Genomic DNA, 14756 nt, shown 5'->3' on the forward strand with positions numbered 1-14756 from the left:
GGCGCGCGATGGGCGACGGCGCGGCAGCGACGGCGATGTCGCGCGAAGTAGTTGGAGAAGAAGTGGTCGATGAAACTGAATTTTTTGTAAGTGCCATATATATATGATGGGCCTTTAGTACCGGTTGGAGCCACCAACCGGTACTAAAGGCCAATTTTCGCCAGGCCAAGGGGCGGGAAACTGCCCCTTTAGTACTGGTTCGTGACTCCAACCGGTACTAAAGGCCCACGCATTAGTACCGGTTGGAGCAACCAACCGGTACTAATGGTTGTGCGCTGCCACCGGCGGTGCACAATGTTTAGTCCCACCTCGCCGAGCGAAGGGCAGCCGCACTGATTTATAAACCCAGCCGCGGCTGCTTCTTCAAACTTCTCTATGTAGCAGGCATCTGGGCCTAATTTCGGCGCGCTGCCCTGTGAGCCTGCTGGCCCTTCTGGGCCTGTATTTACAAACCCTAGGTCTGGCAGGCCCACTGGGCAGCGCCCCAACAAATTTTTATATAATTTTCTTCTATTTATTTCTGAGTAGTTTTTTTGCTGTATTTAGTTTCTTTGTGAATATAAAAAAAATTATATAGTTTTTTTCTTTTCTGCATTATTTATTTTTTGCTATTTATTTATATAGTTTTTATATAGTTCCAACATTTTCAGAGTTCATTTTGTAGTGATTTTTAATTTCACCGTCATTTAGCTCTCTAAATAAATCGATAAATGACTGAAAAACAACAAATGATGTCAGAACGTGTTGGAAATTGATGACGTCGCTTTAAATGATGCATACTGAACGCAAAAATAGGCTAGAGTTCAAATAAGTTTAAAAAACATTGAAGTGCCCGTGTAACAGATAAGTTCTCGTCCGAAACCCTGAAACTCCGAAAGAGATTGTCCGGTTTGTACACGAGGTGCGTCCAGTTTTTGCCGTGACCCTCTCTACTCTTTTGCACATGCTATGCGGGTGAAATGATGGTACCATGCCAAGTTCCAACATTTTCAGAGTTCATTTTGTAGTGATTTTCAATTTCACCGTCATTTAGCTCTCTAAACAAATCGGTAAATGACTGAAAAACAGTAAATGATGTCAGAACATGTTGGAAATTAGTGACGTCGCTTTGAATGATGCATACTGAACGCAAAAATAGGCTGGAGTTCAAATAAGTTTAAAAAAATTGATTATCATAAAAAAATACATTGATTATCAATGTTTTTTGTGTACAATCTGAATTGTCAATATGAGTCCTCAACGGTTTAAAAACCGGTGAAGACTCATATTGCGACCACAAATTCTACACATAGAGTTCAATGAAGACCAAGTGCTTGTGATAGTTTGAGAAGTAACATATTTAAGATGGTAAAAATCTTGCTAGGGGAGCGAGGTGGGACTAAAAACAGCCTGCCACAACCTCTTTACTACCGGTTCGTGCCACGAACCGGTACTAAAGGTGCTCGCCGGATCCCATTCTCTTTAGTACCGGTTCGTGGCATGAACCGGTACTAAAGGTTCGCCCCGAACCGGTACTAAAGATCTCCTCCCGCCTAGCCGTTTGAACCGGCACTAATGGACACATTAGTGCCGGCTCAAATGCAAACCGGCACTAATGTGTCTCACATTTGACCTTTTTCTACTAGTGGGCATTCATGTGCGTGGACTAATCCGCGGAAGGATACATTGAAGATGCCCTTACGTAGCAAAACATTTGACCATCATTATTCAAGTTTGCATCCAATGCAACTAATTCGTGCTTCCACTTTTCCATCCAATGCAACTAATTCGTTATTCCACCTTGTTAGTAATATTGTGTATCAGCTAGCTTCCTTGACAACAAATTAATTTATACTTTTCTTTATTGGAGAATTTGCTTCTGTGGTGAATGAAACTTATTTGAAATTTATGTCCTATGTGACGTGATATTCTGTTTCACAAGCATCTCCATCTTGCTTTTCTTAGAACATGCTTCCATCAAAAAGGAAATTATTCCTCATATTTGGTGTACACAACATTCTACAGTGTCCTTAGGGCATCTCCAACACGGACTGTCAAACCACCGGCACCCGTTCGGATCATGCGGTCCGGACATATTTTGTCATCCAACATGCTCATGTATCAGCCCGCTCGGCGCTCCGAGCGTACTTTTTTCGCAAATTGGGGGGTGGGGGGGAGGGGGTTGCGGGAGTCCCGACCGCCGCCACGTAGGACTCCAACACCCTCGGCCTCACTCAAACCCTCTCTCCCAGTTCCATTCTCTTCCACTTCGTCCCTACTCCCCCTTGTGTTGCATCCACACCCTTCTCCTCCGATGTCGCTGTTGTACCTCTCCGGTTGCCGCCCGGACATTGTCGGACATCCTCAACTCCCGCCGTCCACCCAGGATTCGTCCGCAGCCAGGTACCCTTTGCCCCCTTGTCGACGATGTCCATGACGGACACCACGCCTGGCAGGTGTTTGGTAAAATATCATTGAGCTTATTTTAGAAATTCATGTCGTTTTTAGAGTAAGAAGGATGTTAGGGTACTCGGCGAAGGAGGATGAGTTGTTGTGTGATGCCTGGTTGGTTGTATCTGTGGACTTCATAGGGAGGAGCAAAAGGGGGTCTTTTTGGCAACAGGTGCATGATTCGTTTCATGCGCGAAAGCACATTGTGCCCTATGACATGCACGCCATCCTCTAGGAACGTAGTGTCAAGTCCTTAGCATATGGATGGTACATCATCCAGAGCTCCGTCATGAAGTATTGTGGCGCGGTTGGTTGCATGGAGGCAATGCGGCCATTGCGCGCATCAACCATGGAGATCGTAAGTTTGCTTCTTCTTATTCTATATGTTGATTGATTCTTTCACTCATTGTTGCTCTACACATTGCGTAACGTACACGCGTTGTCGTGATGTACTACAAGTCAGAGGACAGACCATTCAAGCACATGTATTATTGGATGAAACTCAAGGGGCAGTATGTGTGGGACAACATGTGTCGGTACTTGGGACTCGGGCTAGTATTCTTGAATTTGATCTATTCATGAAAAACTTGTTGAACATAAGATTAATCTCATTGAATTTAACTATTGTTGTAATAGACATATTTGCATGCTACGGATGATTTGGCTATTTTCTATCTGAATTTTGATGAATTCCGTTATGATTGATAAAAAATCATCCGGTTAACTGAAATCCAGTCCAAAAACAATTCATTAATGGTGAAAGCGCCCAACAATTAGAAGGACAAAATGGTCAAAATGTAGGTTCAATACGTGTCGGATGCAGTGCCTCTATATGCGGATAATGTTGGATGGTCGGCTTCCGCATCCGTGTGATTCTCCCTATCCACTAACGAACAGAGTGTTCGGTTCAGGGGTGAGCGTTGTAGATGCCCTTCTGCTTGCTAATATGAAATCGATGGAAGCCCGCCAGTAAATATGGTGCCGTAAGGTCAACACGCCATCTAGCACGAGCGTTGATAATTTCTGACCTGGCCACTCGCATCAAGCTTGCAATGTGTGTCGGCTTAACCAGCACACGTATGTCACCTCAAGTCCACGCACGCTCTCCACTCTCTCCCCGAACGGGCGAGTGAGAGATGTAACGATCACGCAAAATCTGAAGAGGTGCAACTAATACGCGATCTAATCGAGGTTCGACAAATCATGAGAGTGTGGTAGCAGGCAGAGTACGTACGACGAAGGCGTAACCGGTGACGGTGGCCCAGGAGTTGCCGAGCGCGGCGCCGGCGAGGTGGACGTCGCCGAGGTGGCCGGAGAACATCACGGACACCAGCGGGATGCCGTAGTAGGACATGTTGGTCAGGACCATCGGCACCGCGAACCGCAGCTGCGCCCATGCCTCCTCCGTGTCGATCAAGCGGCGTAGCCACGCCGGCGAGCAGGGCTTCGCCTCGCCGTCGGCGGGCTCGCAGGCACCGAGCAGCGGAGCTGAAGCCGAGGACATGTCGGCCCGCCGCACGAGATGGGAGAAGAGCTCGGTTAATTTTGTGGTGTCTGGTGCCGATGGCGATCGACGAGATATAGCGATGTGGACTGCGGGACTGGAGATTAGCAGATAGTAGCGGGTGAGCCGCCTTGACCCCTTTTTTGTGCGGTGCTTGTGGGCTGCGGCATGTGGAACGCGGGAAAATATCTAGTGCACCCAGTTATCTTGTGCTACCTGTGCACCAAGTTAATAAAGTCCAATTTATGAATGTCAAAAAGATCTGAACAAAAGATATGTTGTACAAGCAACAAGAATCTGTAGTACTATAAAATTTGAGATCCAAATTGAAAACACAGCATTAGACACAAAAAAGACAAATTCATCGATGATATAGAAAATGGGCTGAATTCAAGGCCCAGGTTGCATTAGGTACTATTCACAGCATGATTTGTCTTTTTTGTTTCTAACAATGTACGTTAAATTTGAATCCAATTTTTTTACTATGGTAGATATGTGTCATACTTACCACCTCATAAAATTTCATATTTTTTCAATGTCTATAAAGTGAGATATGGAGATCGGTGCACCGGTAGCACCAAATTCACCGTTGCACCAGATACGTTCCCTGTGGAACGCATGGTGGTGGAGAAAAGAAGATAGGGCGTCGTACACATTTATATTAAATTTTCCAACGAGTGGTGAACATTTAATGCTCCAGTGTTTAGGACAATGCGAAATTATTCGTGGCGTGCGAAATAGTAGTACGTCATACTCCCTCCATCCATATATATAGGGCCTAATGTGTTTTCGAGGTTGCCTTTGACTATTGATAATAAGATTAATAGTATATGAGTTGTATAATATGAAAATTATATCATTAAAATCTCGTTTCACGTAGGAATTTAACTGTGTACTTTGTGTAATTTGTATGTCATATATTATTGCTTTAACATGTGGTCAATGTTTGTCTCAAAAAATGCATTAGACCCTGTATAGATGAATAGAGAGAGTATCAAACATTTGGTGGTAAAAGTGTAGAGTTGCGTTAGGGCATCTCCAGCGCCGGCTCATCAAATTGGATACGTAAAATTCATGAGCACACCCGAAATTGTCCATAAAAAAGGATAGAGGGCAGCCACATAACTCGACGCACTAAATCTACATTATAAATGGATATTTAAAAAAATGCAAACCGGAACAAAATTTAAGCAATTTTTCATATACTATGTGTAAACCGGACGCTAATTAACAAGTTGAACTATTTGTTAAAAAAAGACTAAACTAAGTGAGATACCGGACTGTGACCTCGTAGACATGTCCTCTGAGGCAATCCGCTCAGTCGTCGTCCTTCTAGTGGCTATCATTCTCCCATTTTGTCATTGGAATATAGAAATCGCCGTAAAATTGAGTCAACTATTATGCACCACTCCCTCTGAAGATCTAACAATCAATCTTGGCCAGATAAGACAAATAGATTGAAAAGCATGCATAGCTACTTAATTATATAACAAAAAAACTTCAAGAGATTCAAATAGATTTAGTGAACAATCTGATCATAAACACACAATTCATCATGTTCCAACAAACACATCACAAAATTACATCAGATTGATTTCAAACACACAAGAAAGAAGGGGAATAGGTATTGAAGATCCAAGAGAGAGAGAGAGAGAGAGAGAGAGAGAGAGAGAAAGAGAGCACCATCTAGGCACTACAATGGACTCGTAGGTCCTGAAGAACACATGGTCATGGAGGCAACAAGGTTGATGAAGAGGCCTCCGGCAATGGCTTCCCTCTCCGACGGAGCTCTGGAATGGGGCTCCAAATGGGATCTCTTCGGAACAGAGACTCGGCGATAAAATTCTTCTGGAGGAATGACAAATGATTTCGGCATTTAAAAGGAATTATGGTGGTGGAATCAGGTCAAGGTGGTAACCAGGGGCCCACAAGCTCAGGTGAAGCGGCCACCCCCTGGGCGCACTATAAGGCCTTTGTGGGTGACTGGTGGGTCCACTTGACGCTTCCCAAAGCTTCCGGTGTTTCTTGTTGCCAAGAAATCATGTTAAATCGACAACGTATTTTGGCCTCTGTGGATATTGATTTTTTGCGAAATTAAATACAAGCAAGAAACATGAACTGGCATTGAGCACTAAATTAATAGGTTAGTACATGAAAATAATATAAATTGCTATTAAAAGTATATAGAAATGATAATATAGTAGCATTAGACAATAAAAAATTATAGATACATTTGATAAGTATCACCCACCAGACCGCAGGAGGAGGACGACGACGATGATGATCCGGATGAATTTGATGTGGATCGAAAGAAGAAAGGCAGAGGAGAAAACTTTAACATGCGGGTGAACGAGTCGTTGTGCGATACATGGTTGGCAACTAACATCAATTTGATCCATGGGACGAAGTAAAAGGGCTAAACATTTTGGGCCAATTTTCACACTTGGTTTCATGACCACAAGCATTTCTAACCCTATTTCGATAGGCTCATCCACAACAGTGGGGGTGAAATCTATCAACATCGATGGTACATCATGCAAGAGGTCGTGTCCAAGTATTGCGACCACTTGAGGCAACTCTTCAACCGGTGGCCAACTGGTGCACAAATCTCCGAGCAAGTAAGTTGTTAATATGTGTTGATCATCTAGTCGGATAAGCATTGTTCTGTTGGTCATTTCGCTGAATATGCATTGTTGTGTTGATCATTTGGCCGGACATGCATTGGTGTGTTGATCATTTGGCCGGATATGCATTGTTGTATTGGCCGTTTGTCCGGATATGAATTGTTGTGTGATTGTGTTGATTATTTAACCGGATATGCATTGTTCTATTGGTCATTTGATAATGTTTTATTTTGCAGCCTTCCCGTGCATGCAATGTTTTCTTGAAGTTAGAGAAGAGGAACTTGATCGTCATGCATTGTTGGTTGAAGTTGAATGTACAACCCAAGTGGGATCTATTCATTGCCAAGACCGCCAGCATAGGCGCCGAGTAAGATGTTGGAAATATGCCCTAGAGGCAATAATAAATGATTATTATTATATTTCTTTGTTCATGGTAATTGTCTATTATTCATGCTATAATTGTATTGTCCGGAAATCGTGATACATGTGTGAATACATAGACCACAACCTGTCCCTAGTAAGCCTCTAGTTGACTAGCTCGTTGATCAAAAGATAGTCACGGTTTCCTGACTATGGACATTGGATGTCATTGATAACGGGATCACATCATTAGGAGAATGATGTGATGGACAAGACCCAATCCTAAGCATAGCATAAAAGATCGTGTAGTTTCGTTTTCTAGAGCTTTTCCAATGTCAAGTATCTTTTCCTTAGACCATGAGATCGTGCAACTCCCGGATACCGTAGGAGTGCTTTGGGTGTGCCAAACGTCACAACGTAACTGGGTGACTATAAAGGTGCACTACGGGTATCTCCGAAAGTGTCTGTTGGGTTGGCACGGATCGAGACTGGGATTTGTCACTCCGTATGACGGAGAGGTATCTCTGGGCCCACTCGGTAATGCATCATCATAATGAGCTCAATGTGACTAAGGCGTTAGTCACGGGATCATGCATTGCGGTACGAGTAAAGAGACTTGCCGGTAACGAGATTGAACAAGGTATTGGGATACCGACGATCGAATCTCGGGCAAGTAACATACCGATTGACAAAGGGAATTGTATACGGGATTGATTGAATCCTCGACACCGTGGTTCATCCGATGAGATCATCGTGGAACATGTGGGAGCCAACATGGGTATCCAGATCCCGCTGTTGGTTATTGACCGGAGAGGCGTCTCGGTCATGTCTGCATGTCTCCCGAACCCGTAGGGTCTACACACTTAAGGTCCGGTGACGCTAGGGTTGTAGAGATATATGTATGCGGAAACCCGAAAGTTGTTCGGAGTCCCGGATGAGATCCCGGACGTCACGAGAGGTTCCGTAATGGTCCGGAGGTGAAGAATTATATATAGGAAGTCCAGTTTCGGCCACCGGGAAAGTTTCGGGGGTTATCGGTATTGTACCGGGACCACCGGAAGGGTCCCGGGGGTCCACCGGGTGGGGCCACCTGTCCCGGAGGGCCCCGTGGGCTGAAAGTGGAAGGGAACCAGCCCCTAGTGGGCTGGGGCGCCCCCCTTGGGCCTCCCCCCATGCGCCTAGGGTTGGGAACCCTAGGGGGGTTCCCCCTTGCCTTGGGGGGCAAGGCACCCCTTCCCCCCCACTTGGCCGCCGCCCCCCTGGATCTGATCTCCAGGGCCGGCTTCCCCCCCAGGGGGGCCTATATAAAGGGGGGGAGGGCAGCACACAACAGCCTTGGGCGCCTCCCTACTCCCCTGCAACACCTCTCTCTCTCTCTCTCTCTCGCAGAAGCTTAGCGAAGCCCTGCCGAGACCCGCTACATCCACCACCACGCCGTCGTGCTGCTGGATCTCCATCAACCTCTCCTTTCCCCTTGCTGGATCAAGAAGGAGGAGACGTCGCTGCACCGTACATGTGTTGAACGCGGAGGTGCCGTCCGTTCGGCACTCGGTCATCGGTGATTTGGATCACGGCGAGTACGACTCCGTCATCCACGTTCATTGGAACGCTTCCGCTCGCGATCTACAAGGGTATGTAGATGCACTCCCTTCCCCTCGTTGCTAGTACACTCCATAGATGCATCTTGGTGAACGTAGGAAAATTTTAAAATTATGCTACGATTCCCAACAGAAGAAACCTGTGATCCAACCGAACCAACAAAAGAGTCGACCAAGAAGGTCAGAAGAGGGTTTCGGAAAGAAGCGGGGGGGGGAGGCGAAGCGAGAATGGGTAGTGACCATGATGACGAAGAGATTCGAGGACATCTTGGCCAAGAAAGAGGTGGCATACGTCAAACGCTCCAACGTCAATGAGGCATGCAAGACCGAGAGGTTTAACATGTTGATGGCGGCGACCAACAAGAAGATAACACTCAAAGGCAAGAAGGTCATGCTCGAAAAGAAGAAGGTTGAGATTGCATGATCGGCGGCAGAGTGAGCGATGAGGCTTAGATGGCCGGTCCGGCGGGGCGATTTTTTTTGCACGGACTGCCGGACTGATATTCTTTTGTGACCGGGCATGTAAAAACTATGCATACTTGTCTCTTTTTTTGGTTCTGATCGGGTACTGTGTGATCTAGCGCGCGCTATGTGATCAGGCAAATTTGAATTTCGAATTGACTGTACCTGGCCGGACATTCGAGGGATAACTATGGATGGCCGGCTCTCATATTAGTGTGTGTAGACGGTCCCCACCGGTCCACAGACGGATACATTGTCCAGCTTGGGTGTCAACAGTGGAGATGCCCTAATCTCGTTTGCTCAGAGTTTAGGGATGGGAATGATGCCTCTAGGGGAGGAGTGATGACGATGGCATCTATGTGCTGTCTTGGCGAGGCCCTCTTTGGAATGGTGTACGTGAGGTTTTTATCTGTGCCACTCAGCCGGTTGTTATAGTTTTCGCCTGATTTTTCATAATCAACTGAGCAATTTGAGTTCCTTTTTCTTCTTAATGAATGCAGAATTCTGTCATTTAGAAAAATGTTGAGAACCTGAATATCGCAATTGTATGGAAGGCAATGCAGTGATGTTACCTCCAAATAGTTGCTTCAGGGGTAATATGGCATGTTAATGAATGCTGCACTTTTTGCCACTATATTCATTGCTGGATTTTTTAATTTTTCATACCTCCCAAATGATTTTGATTTGGAACTTGAATTTGTTTTTCCTTTTCAGGGGTCTGCTATTTTATTAAGAGAGTTTTATTTTTCAGGAGAGCGGATTTCTTTTATTTCTCTGTGGCGGTCTGGCGGATGAGCCCAACAACAAATGGAAATGCAGGCTCATCCACTCACGCAGAGCCTTCCTACAGCCCAGATACAGCTGCGGAACCGCCTGACGAACGGCCCATCATCGCGAGAAAATGGAGGGAAAAAGGTGCAGAAGCGAGGGAAAACTCTCTTCCCGTTCCCCAAATGCGCGCACAGATGGAAACCTACGCCGACCTCGGCCCCGACGGCGGCAACCCTGCTCCGGCGAAGCCGGCCATGGAGGAACCACGCGCCGCCACCGATGTCGCTGCAGACCCCTCCCTCGCCGGCACCGACGCGCTCCCCGCCCCCCACCCGGTACGCTCTCCCCGCAGCCCCCCGGGCACCACCCGATGGGTTCTCCGCCACCGCCCGTTTTGTTCAAATCCGTGCGTTCTAATCTCGCAGGGTACTGCCGCCGGCGCGAGGAAGCGGAAGGCCCCGGCTATGACGACGGGGAAGGCTGCCAGGAAGCCTCGCAAGCCGCAGGTCTGTAGTTTCACTGTACCCGTCCCCTCTCCTCCTGCAATCTAGGTTGGTAGTTTGATTCGTCTGATTCTGTTGCATCTGCGTTGTGCATTGTTTGGTGGTGTAGGTTGAAGAACCGATTCAGATGCCTGTGTACTACGGACTTAGAAAAGAGTTTCTCAGCGTGGAGGGGAATGATTTAGCTGAAGATTGCTCAGACCTTTTTGTAGAGAACAAATGTGCACACGTCATCGGCGAGCTACCGCTGCAGCCACAGTCCATGTCATTGGTGGATCTACAGCTCTGGGTCTTCAAGCTGTTCCGGCTCCATCCAGAAACACAAGATCTTGATATCAAGGGATTCTTCAAACAACACAAAAAGGACCTCACTGACGACGAGTCCTCCGAACCAGACTGTTCTTTGGAGTACTACCCGTGGGACATACATTATTTTAGGACCGACAAATGCTGGAGTTCCTTTGCCAATAAATTGAAGAGAAAAAGAAATGTGACGCAGAAGTTCATGTTGTATGTGCAATCTTCTGAGATCAAGCACTACCACATTTTGCTCAAAGCTGTAAGTGACGATTATTCTCAACTGGCGACGGTTGTGTTGCCCGGGACGAAAAGCCTGACGGGTCGCTTCAGCTTTGGTGCCCTTGTGGAAGACCCAACAATGACAGCTGAGGAAATTGCAGATTATCTCACTCGTCACTATGGCGAGTGGATTAGTCCTGTTGAGGCGTGGAGAGCAAAACAGTTTGCTCTGGAGAGTAAATTTGGTACCTTTTATGATTCACACAACTTTGCCCCGAGGTTACTCAAGGAAATAGCACGTAAAAACCCTGGTACTTTTGTTGACATCAAGGATGCAGAGGTTGCAGGGTGTAAAGATTTTCGAGTTCTGCAGCATACGTTTTGGGCATTTGGACAGTGCTTACAGGCCTTCTGTACCTGTCGCCCTGTGCTATGCATCAAGGGCACACCACTATGCGGGAAATATCAAGGGATGCTGTTGACTGCTGTAGCATTAGATGCTAATGATTTCTCCATTCCAGTAGCATGTGCTGTTGTCGAGGATGAGACCAAGGAAAGCTGGCTGTGGTTTCTTAGGAATTTGGAGCGAGCAGTGGTGCATCAGTCTGACGTGTGCATCATACACGACTACAAAAAGGAGTTGATTGATGCTGTGGAGGACCTTCTGAATTCCCGTGAACGACAGTGGCGTAATGCAGAAAGCCGATGGTGCATGGAAGACCTTGCTGAAAACTTCTTTGCGTATTTTGGCGACAAGAAGCTGGTGATGATGTTCAAGAAACTTTGCCAGCAGAAGCGACGCCATAAGTTTGGTAAAATCTGGAAGGAGCTAGACGAGTTGACTTCCACATATATGGCGGCAAAAGAACATGATGGTAGTAGGAAAATGCAGCAGGAATCAGTCGAGCATGATGTGGCAGAGCTTGAGGCCCTAAGTTGCAATCAACATGATTCAGTGGAGGATGTGAAGGAAGGATATCATGCCGAAGGTAGCAACAGAAAGATAACAAAGTTCTCTCACTGGATCGGTCTGAAACCAAAGGAGAAGTGGTCACTGGCATATGACAGTGATGGAGCAAGGTATGGCATCATGGGCAGTGATACAGTTGATGCATATAAGAACGATCCTATCTTGAAAGGGATCACATGCCTTCCACTCAGTGCGATAGTGGAGGTGACATTCCTGCGCTTGGTAGAGTACTTCCAAAACACAAGTGTCGCAGCAAACAAAGCGATTGGCAACCCAATAATTAACTTCCCTGAACGTGTCCAGGTTGACATGAATTCCAAAATGCAGAAATCCGAGACGCATAGATTTATGTACACATACGCTGATGAAAAGAATTATCTTGGTAAGGTAGTGGATCGAAAATTTACAGTCAAGGGAAGGAAGAGGGAGGTGACTGTTCACCTGAAGACAGACTATATCGTCGGCATTAATAAGTCTAAAGGATGCACAATTCGGAAAACTGCCACCTGTTCATGCGGCAAGCCACAGGTACTTCACAAGCCTTGCTCTCATGTCATTGCGGTCTGTTGTGAGATTGGGGTTAGCACTGCTACATACATGTCCCCATACTACAGCCTGCCCTATCTAGGTAGGACCTGGAGGCAAAAATTCAATAAGTTCTCACACGACTACAGAGATACCATACCACACTGCTTCAGAGGTATCATAACATTTGAAGGTGAAACACCAACTTGGATCCCAGACAAAAGATTGGAGTGTGGCCTTCCTGTTTGTCTGTCGCCGGACTGCGTACAAACTGTCGTGGTCGAGGAAGAGCATTGCAGAACTGAAGATGGAGCAGTTGCAGGCAATCATGAAACCTAGAGACACTCAGAAGAACCTAGCCAGATTTGAGATTCTAATCTCATCTGTCAAACTCTGAAGTTATTCATATTTTGGACGCTTAGTATGCGTTTTAGCCGATGAAGTTAGCTATCCTAGGCAAACTCTGAACCTCTGTTATTATTCGCGATGCTTCCATGTTGCACTGGAAACCGAACTTCTTATATATTTGCTAGTACTAGGTTGCAGTTTGGTATCTGAATTTCTTGCTTGATTTGTGTTTTCTTGAAACTCTTGTATGCTCAAATGCTAAATCCTCCGAGAAGACACCACTTCTTGGCTGATAGTGTGACATGCATACCACTTCAGTTTATGAAATTGTCAGTAGAAGCACTTGACAGACTCCAGTAATCTTAGTATATCAAGCAACCATTTACTGTCAGCAGTTCAAGTTTCTCTGAGCACGCACTGCTCAGGATTACAAACTACATAAGTAGTAAGATTCTGTAAGGGCAGTGACAACCTACGTGACATGTGGGAAGTAGAGTAAGGTGCACGTTGTTTTGGTACCTCAGAAGCAGTGCAAGACCAGTTTCAGTTTTCATGTGCTGTTACAGATTACAGATACTGCTTGTTTTAAGGTGCAGACACGGGCAAAGAGGTTCAGGGTTCAAAATCCTTGCCTTCTTTTTGTTACCATTGGCTTCAGGATAATTCTCTCTGGTAGCAAGGTTGCGGCCAATGTCTGTGCATCGTGAAAAATGCTTTTTCTTTCTTACAAATTTCACATAACAAATTCATAGATACTCCCGGCGGTAAACAATTTTTTAATTTAAAATTTGCCCCTCAATTCTTTTTTTTTTGCGGGAGAAAAGAGATTCTCATTACTCATGGAGACTTCTCGGTCATTATCAAGTTTACAACAAAATCTATTCCCGAATGTGGCCATACTGCAGTACGGGGAGTGCTACGGCCGTACGCGACAAGTTCATGACTAACTTTATTCTGCGACCAACAACAAAGAGTAAAAGAAATCTCTCTATCATCAGTTGAGGCCAGTCTCTGAATCTCCTTAACCAATATGTGATGCATTGATCGATCCTCGAAATTTGCTGTGATCAATGACACCGCCTCCACGCTGTCAAGCTCGACCAAAATGGGCAGCACCGTCCGATGGAGGGCCAGTTCCAGCCCTTCCCGACACGCCGCTAGCTCTGCACCCAGCGCCCTATCACATGTACGGATTTCCCGACAAGCGCTATAGATAATATCTCCATGTGCATCCTGGAGTATCATACCACCTCCTGCCATACCTGTGGACGGAATGAAGCTCCCCAACGCAGCTCTTCCTTAGGCTCGGCATTGGCCTTATAGGCTGACGGAAGGGCATTGAGCACCATTTTTCCTTTGACAACGTCACCATTGGGATACTGCTTTTTTTTAAGAAAAGGAGGATGACCCCCGGCCTATGCATCTAGGAGATGCATGTTGGAAATATGCCCTAGAGGCAATAATAAATTGGTTATTATTATATTTCCTTGTTCATGATAATCGTTTATTATCCATGCTAGAATTGTATTGATAGGAAACTCAGATACATGTGGGATACATAGACAACACCATGTCCCTAGTAAGCCTCTAGTTGACTAGCTCGTTGATCAATAGATGGTTACGGTTTCCTGACCATGGACATTGGATGTCGTTGATAACGGGATCACATCATTAGGAGAATGATGTGATGGACAAGACCCAATCCTAAGCCTAGCACAAGATCGTGTAGTTCGTTTGCTAAGAGCTTTTCTAATGTCAAGTATCATTTCCTTAGACCATGAGATTGTGCAACTCCCGGATACCGTAGGAATGTTTTGGGTGTACCAAACGTCACAACGTAACTAGGTGGCTATAAAGGTGCACTACAGGTATCTCCGAAAGTGTCTGTTGGGTTGGCACGAATCGAGACTGGGATTTGTCACTCTGTGTAAACGGAGAGGTATCTCTGGGCCCACTCGGTAGGACATCATCATAATGTGCACAATGTGACCAAGGAGTTGATCACGGGATGATGTGAGTTACGGAACGAGTAAAGAGACTTGCCGGTAACGAGATTGAACAAGGTATCGGGATACCGACGATCGAATCTCGGGCAAGTAACATACCGATAGACAAAGGGAATTGAATACGGGATTGATTGAA

At 45.9% G+C, this 14756-nt stretch overlaps 2 protein-coding genes across 2 annotated transcripts in view; one reads left to right on the forward strand and one right to left on the reverse strand.

Annotated features, from left to right (window-relative positions):
• Positions 1–4084, reverse strand: part of LOC123051821 (protein DETOXIFICATION 19-like) — a gene marked incomplete at its 3' end in the record, with an annotated part of 4999 nt that extends 915 nt beyond the window's left edge. Inside the window, exon 1 of the mRNA XM_044474799.1 lies at positions 3665–4084. Within this exon, the coding sequence (XP_044330734.1) occupies positions 3665–3934 (270 nt within the window). The remainder of the gene's footprint in view (positions 1–3664) is intronic.
• A 5823-nt stretch (positions 4085–9907) lies between these two features.
• LOC123051822 (uncharacterized) lies at positions 9908–12816 on the forward strand. Its single transcript, XM_044474800.1, has 3 exons — positions 9908–10084; positions 10175–10255; positions 10362–12816. Exons 1-3 carry the CDS (start codon positions 9932–9934, stop codon positions 12603–12605), a joined length of 2478 nt encoding a protein of 825 aa, XP_044330735.1. The 5' UTR covers positions 9908–9931; the 3' UTR covers positions 12606–12816.
• Positions 12817–14756: the final 1940 nt, after the last annotated feature.

Source organism: Triticum aestivum, chromosome 2D (genome assembly GCF_018294505.1).
Source record: "Triticum aestivum cultivar Chinese Spring chromosome 2D, IWGSC CS RefSeq v2.1, whole genome shotgun sequence".
Taxonomy (NCBI): domain Eukaryota; kingdom Viridiplantae; phylum Streptophyta; class Magnoliopsida; order Poales; family Poaceae; genus Triticum; species Triticum aestivum.

What these genes read in the sequence shown, in the direction of transcription:
- LOC123051822 (XM_044474800.1), top strand. Translation starts at nt 9,932, where the DNA reads ATGCGCGCACAGATGGAAACCTACGCCGACCTCGGCCCCGACGGCGGC. An exon ending in CGCTCCCCGCCCCCCACCCG is followed by an intron (nt 10,085 to 10,174) that starts GTACGCTCTCCC and finishes CTAATCTCGCAG; the next exon opens with GGTACTGCCGCCGGCGCGAG. An exon ending in GGAAGCCTCGCAAGCCGCAG is followed by an intron (nt 10,256 to 10,361) that starts GTCTGTAGTTTC and finishes TTGGTGGTGTAG; the next exon opens with GTTGAAGAACCGATTCAGAT.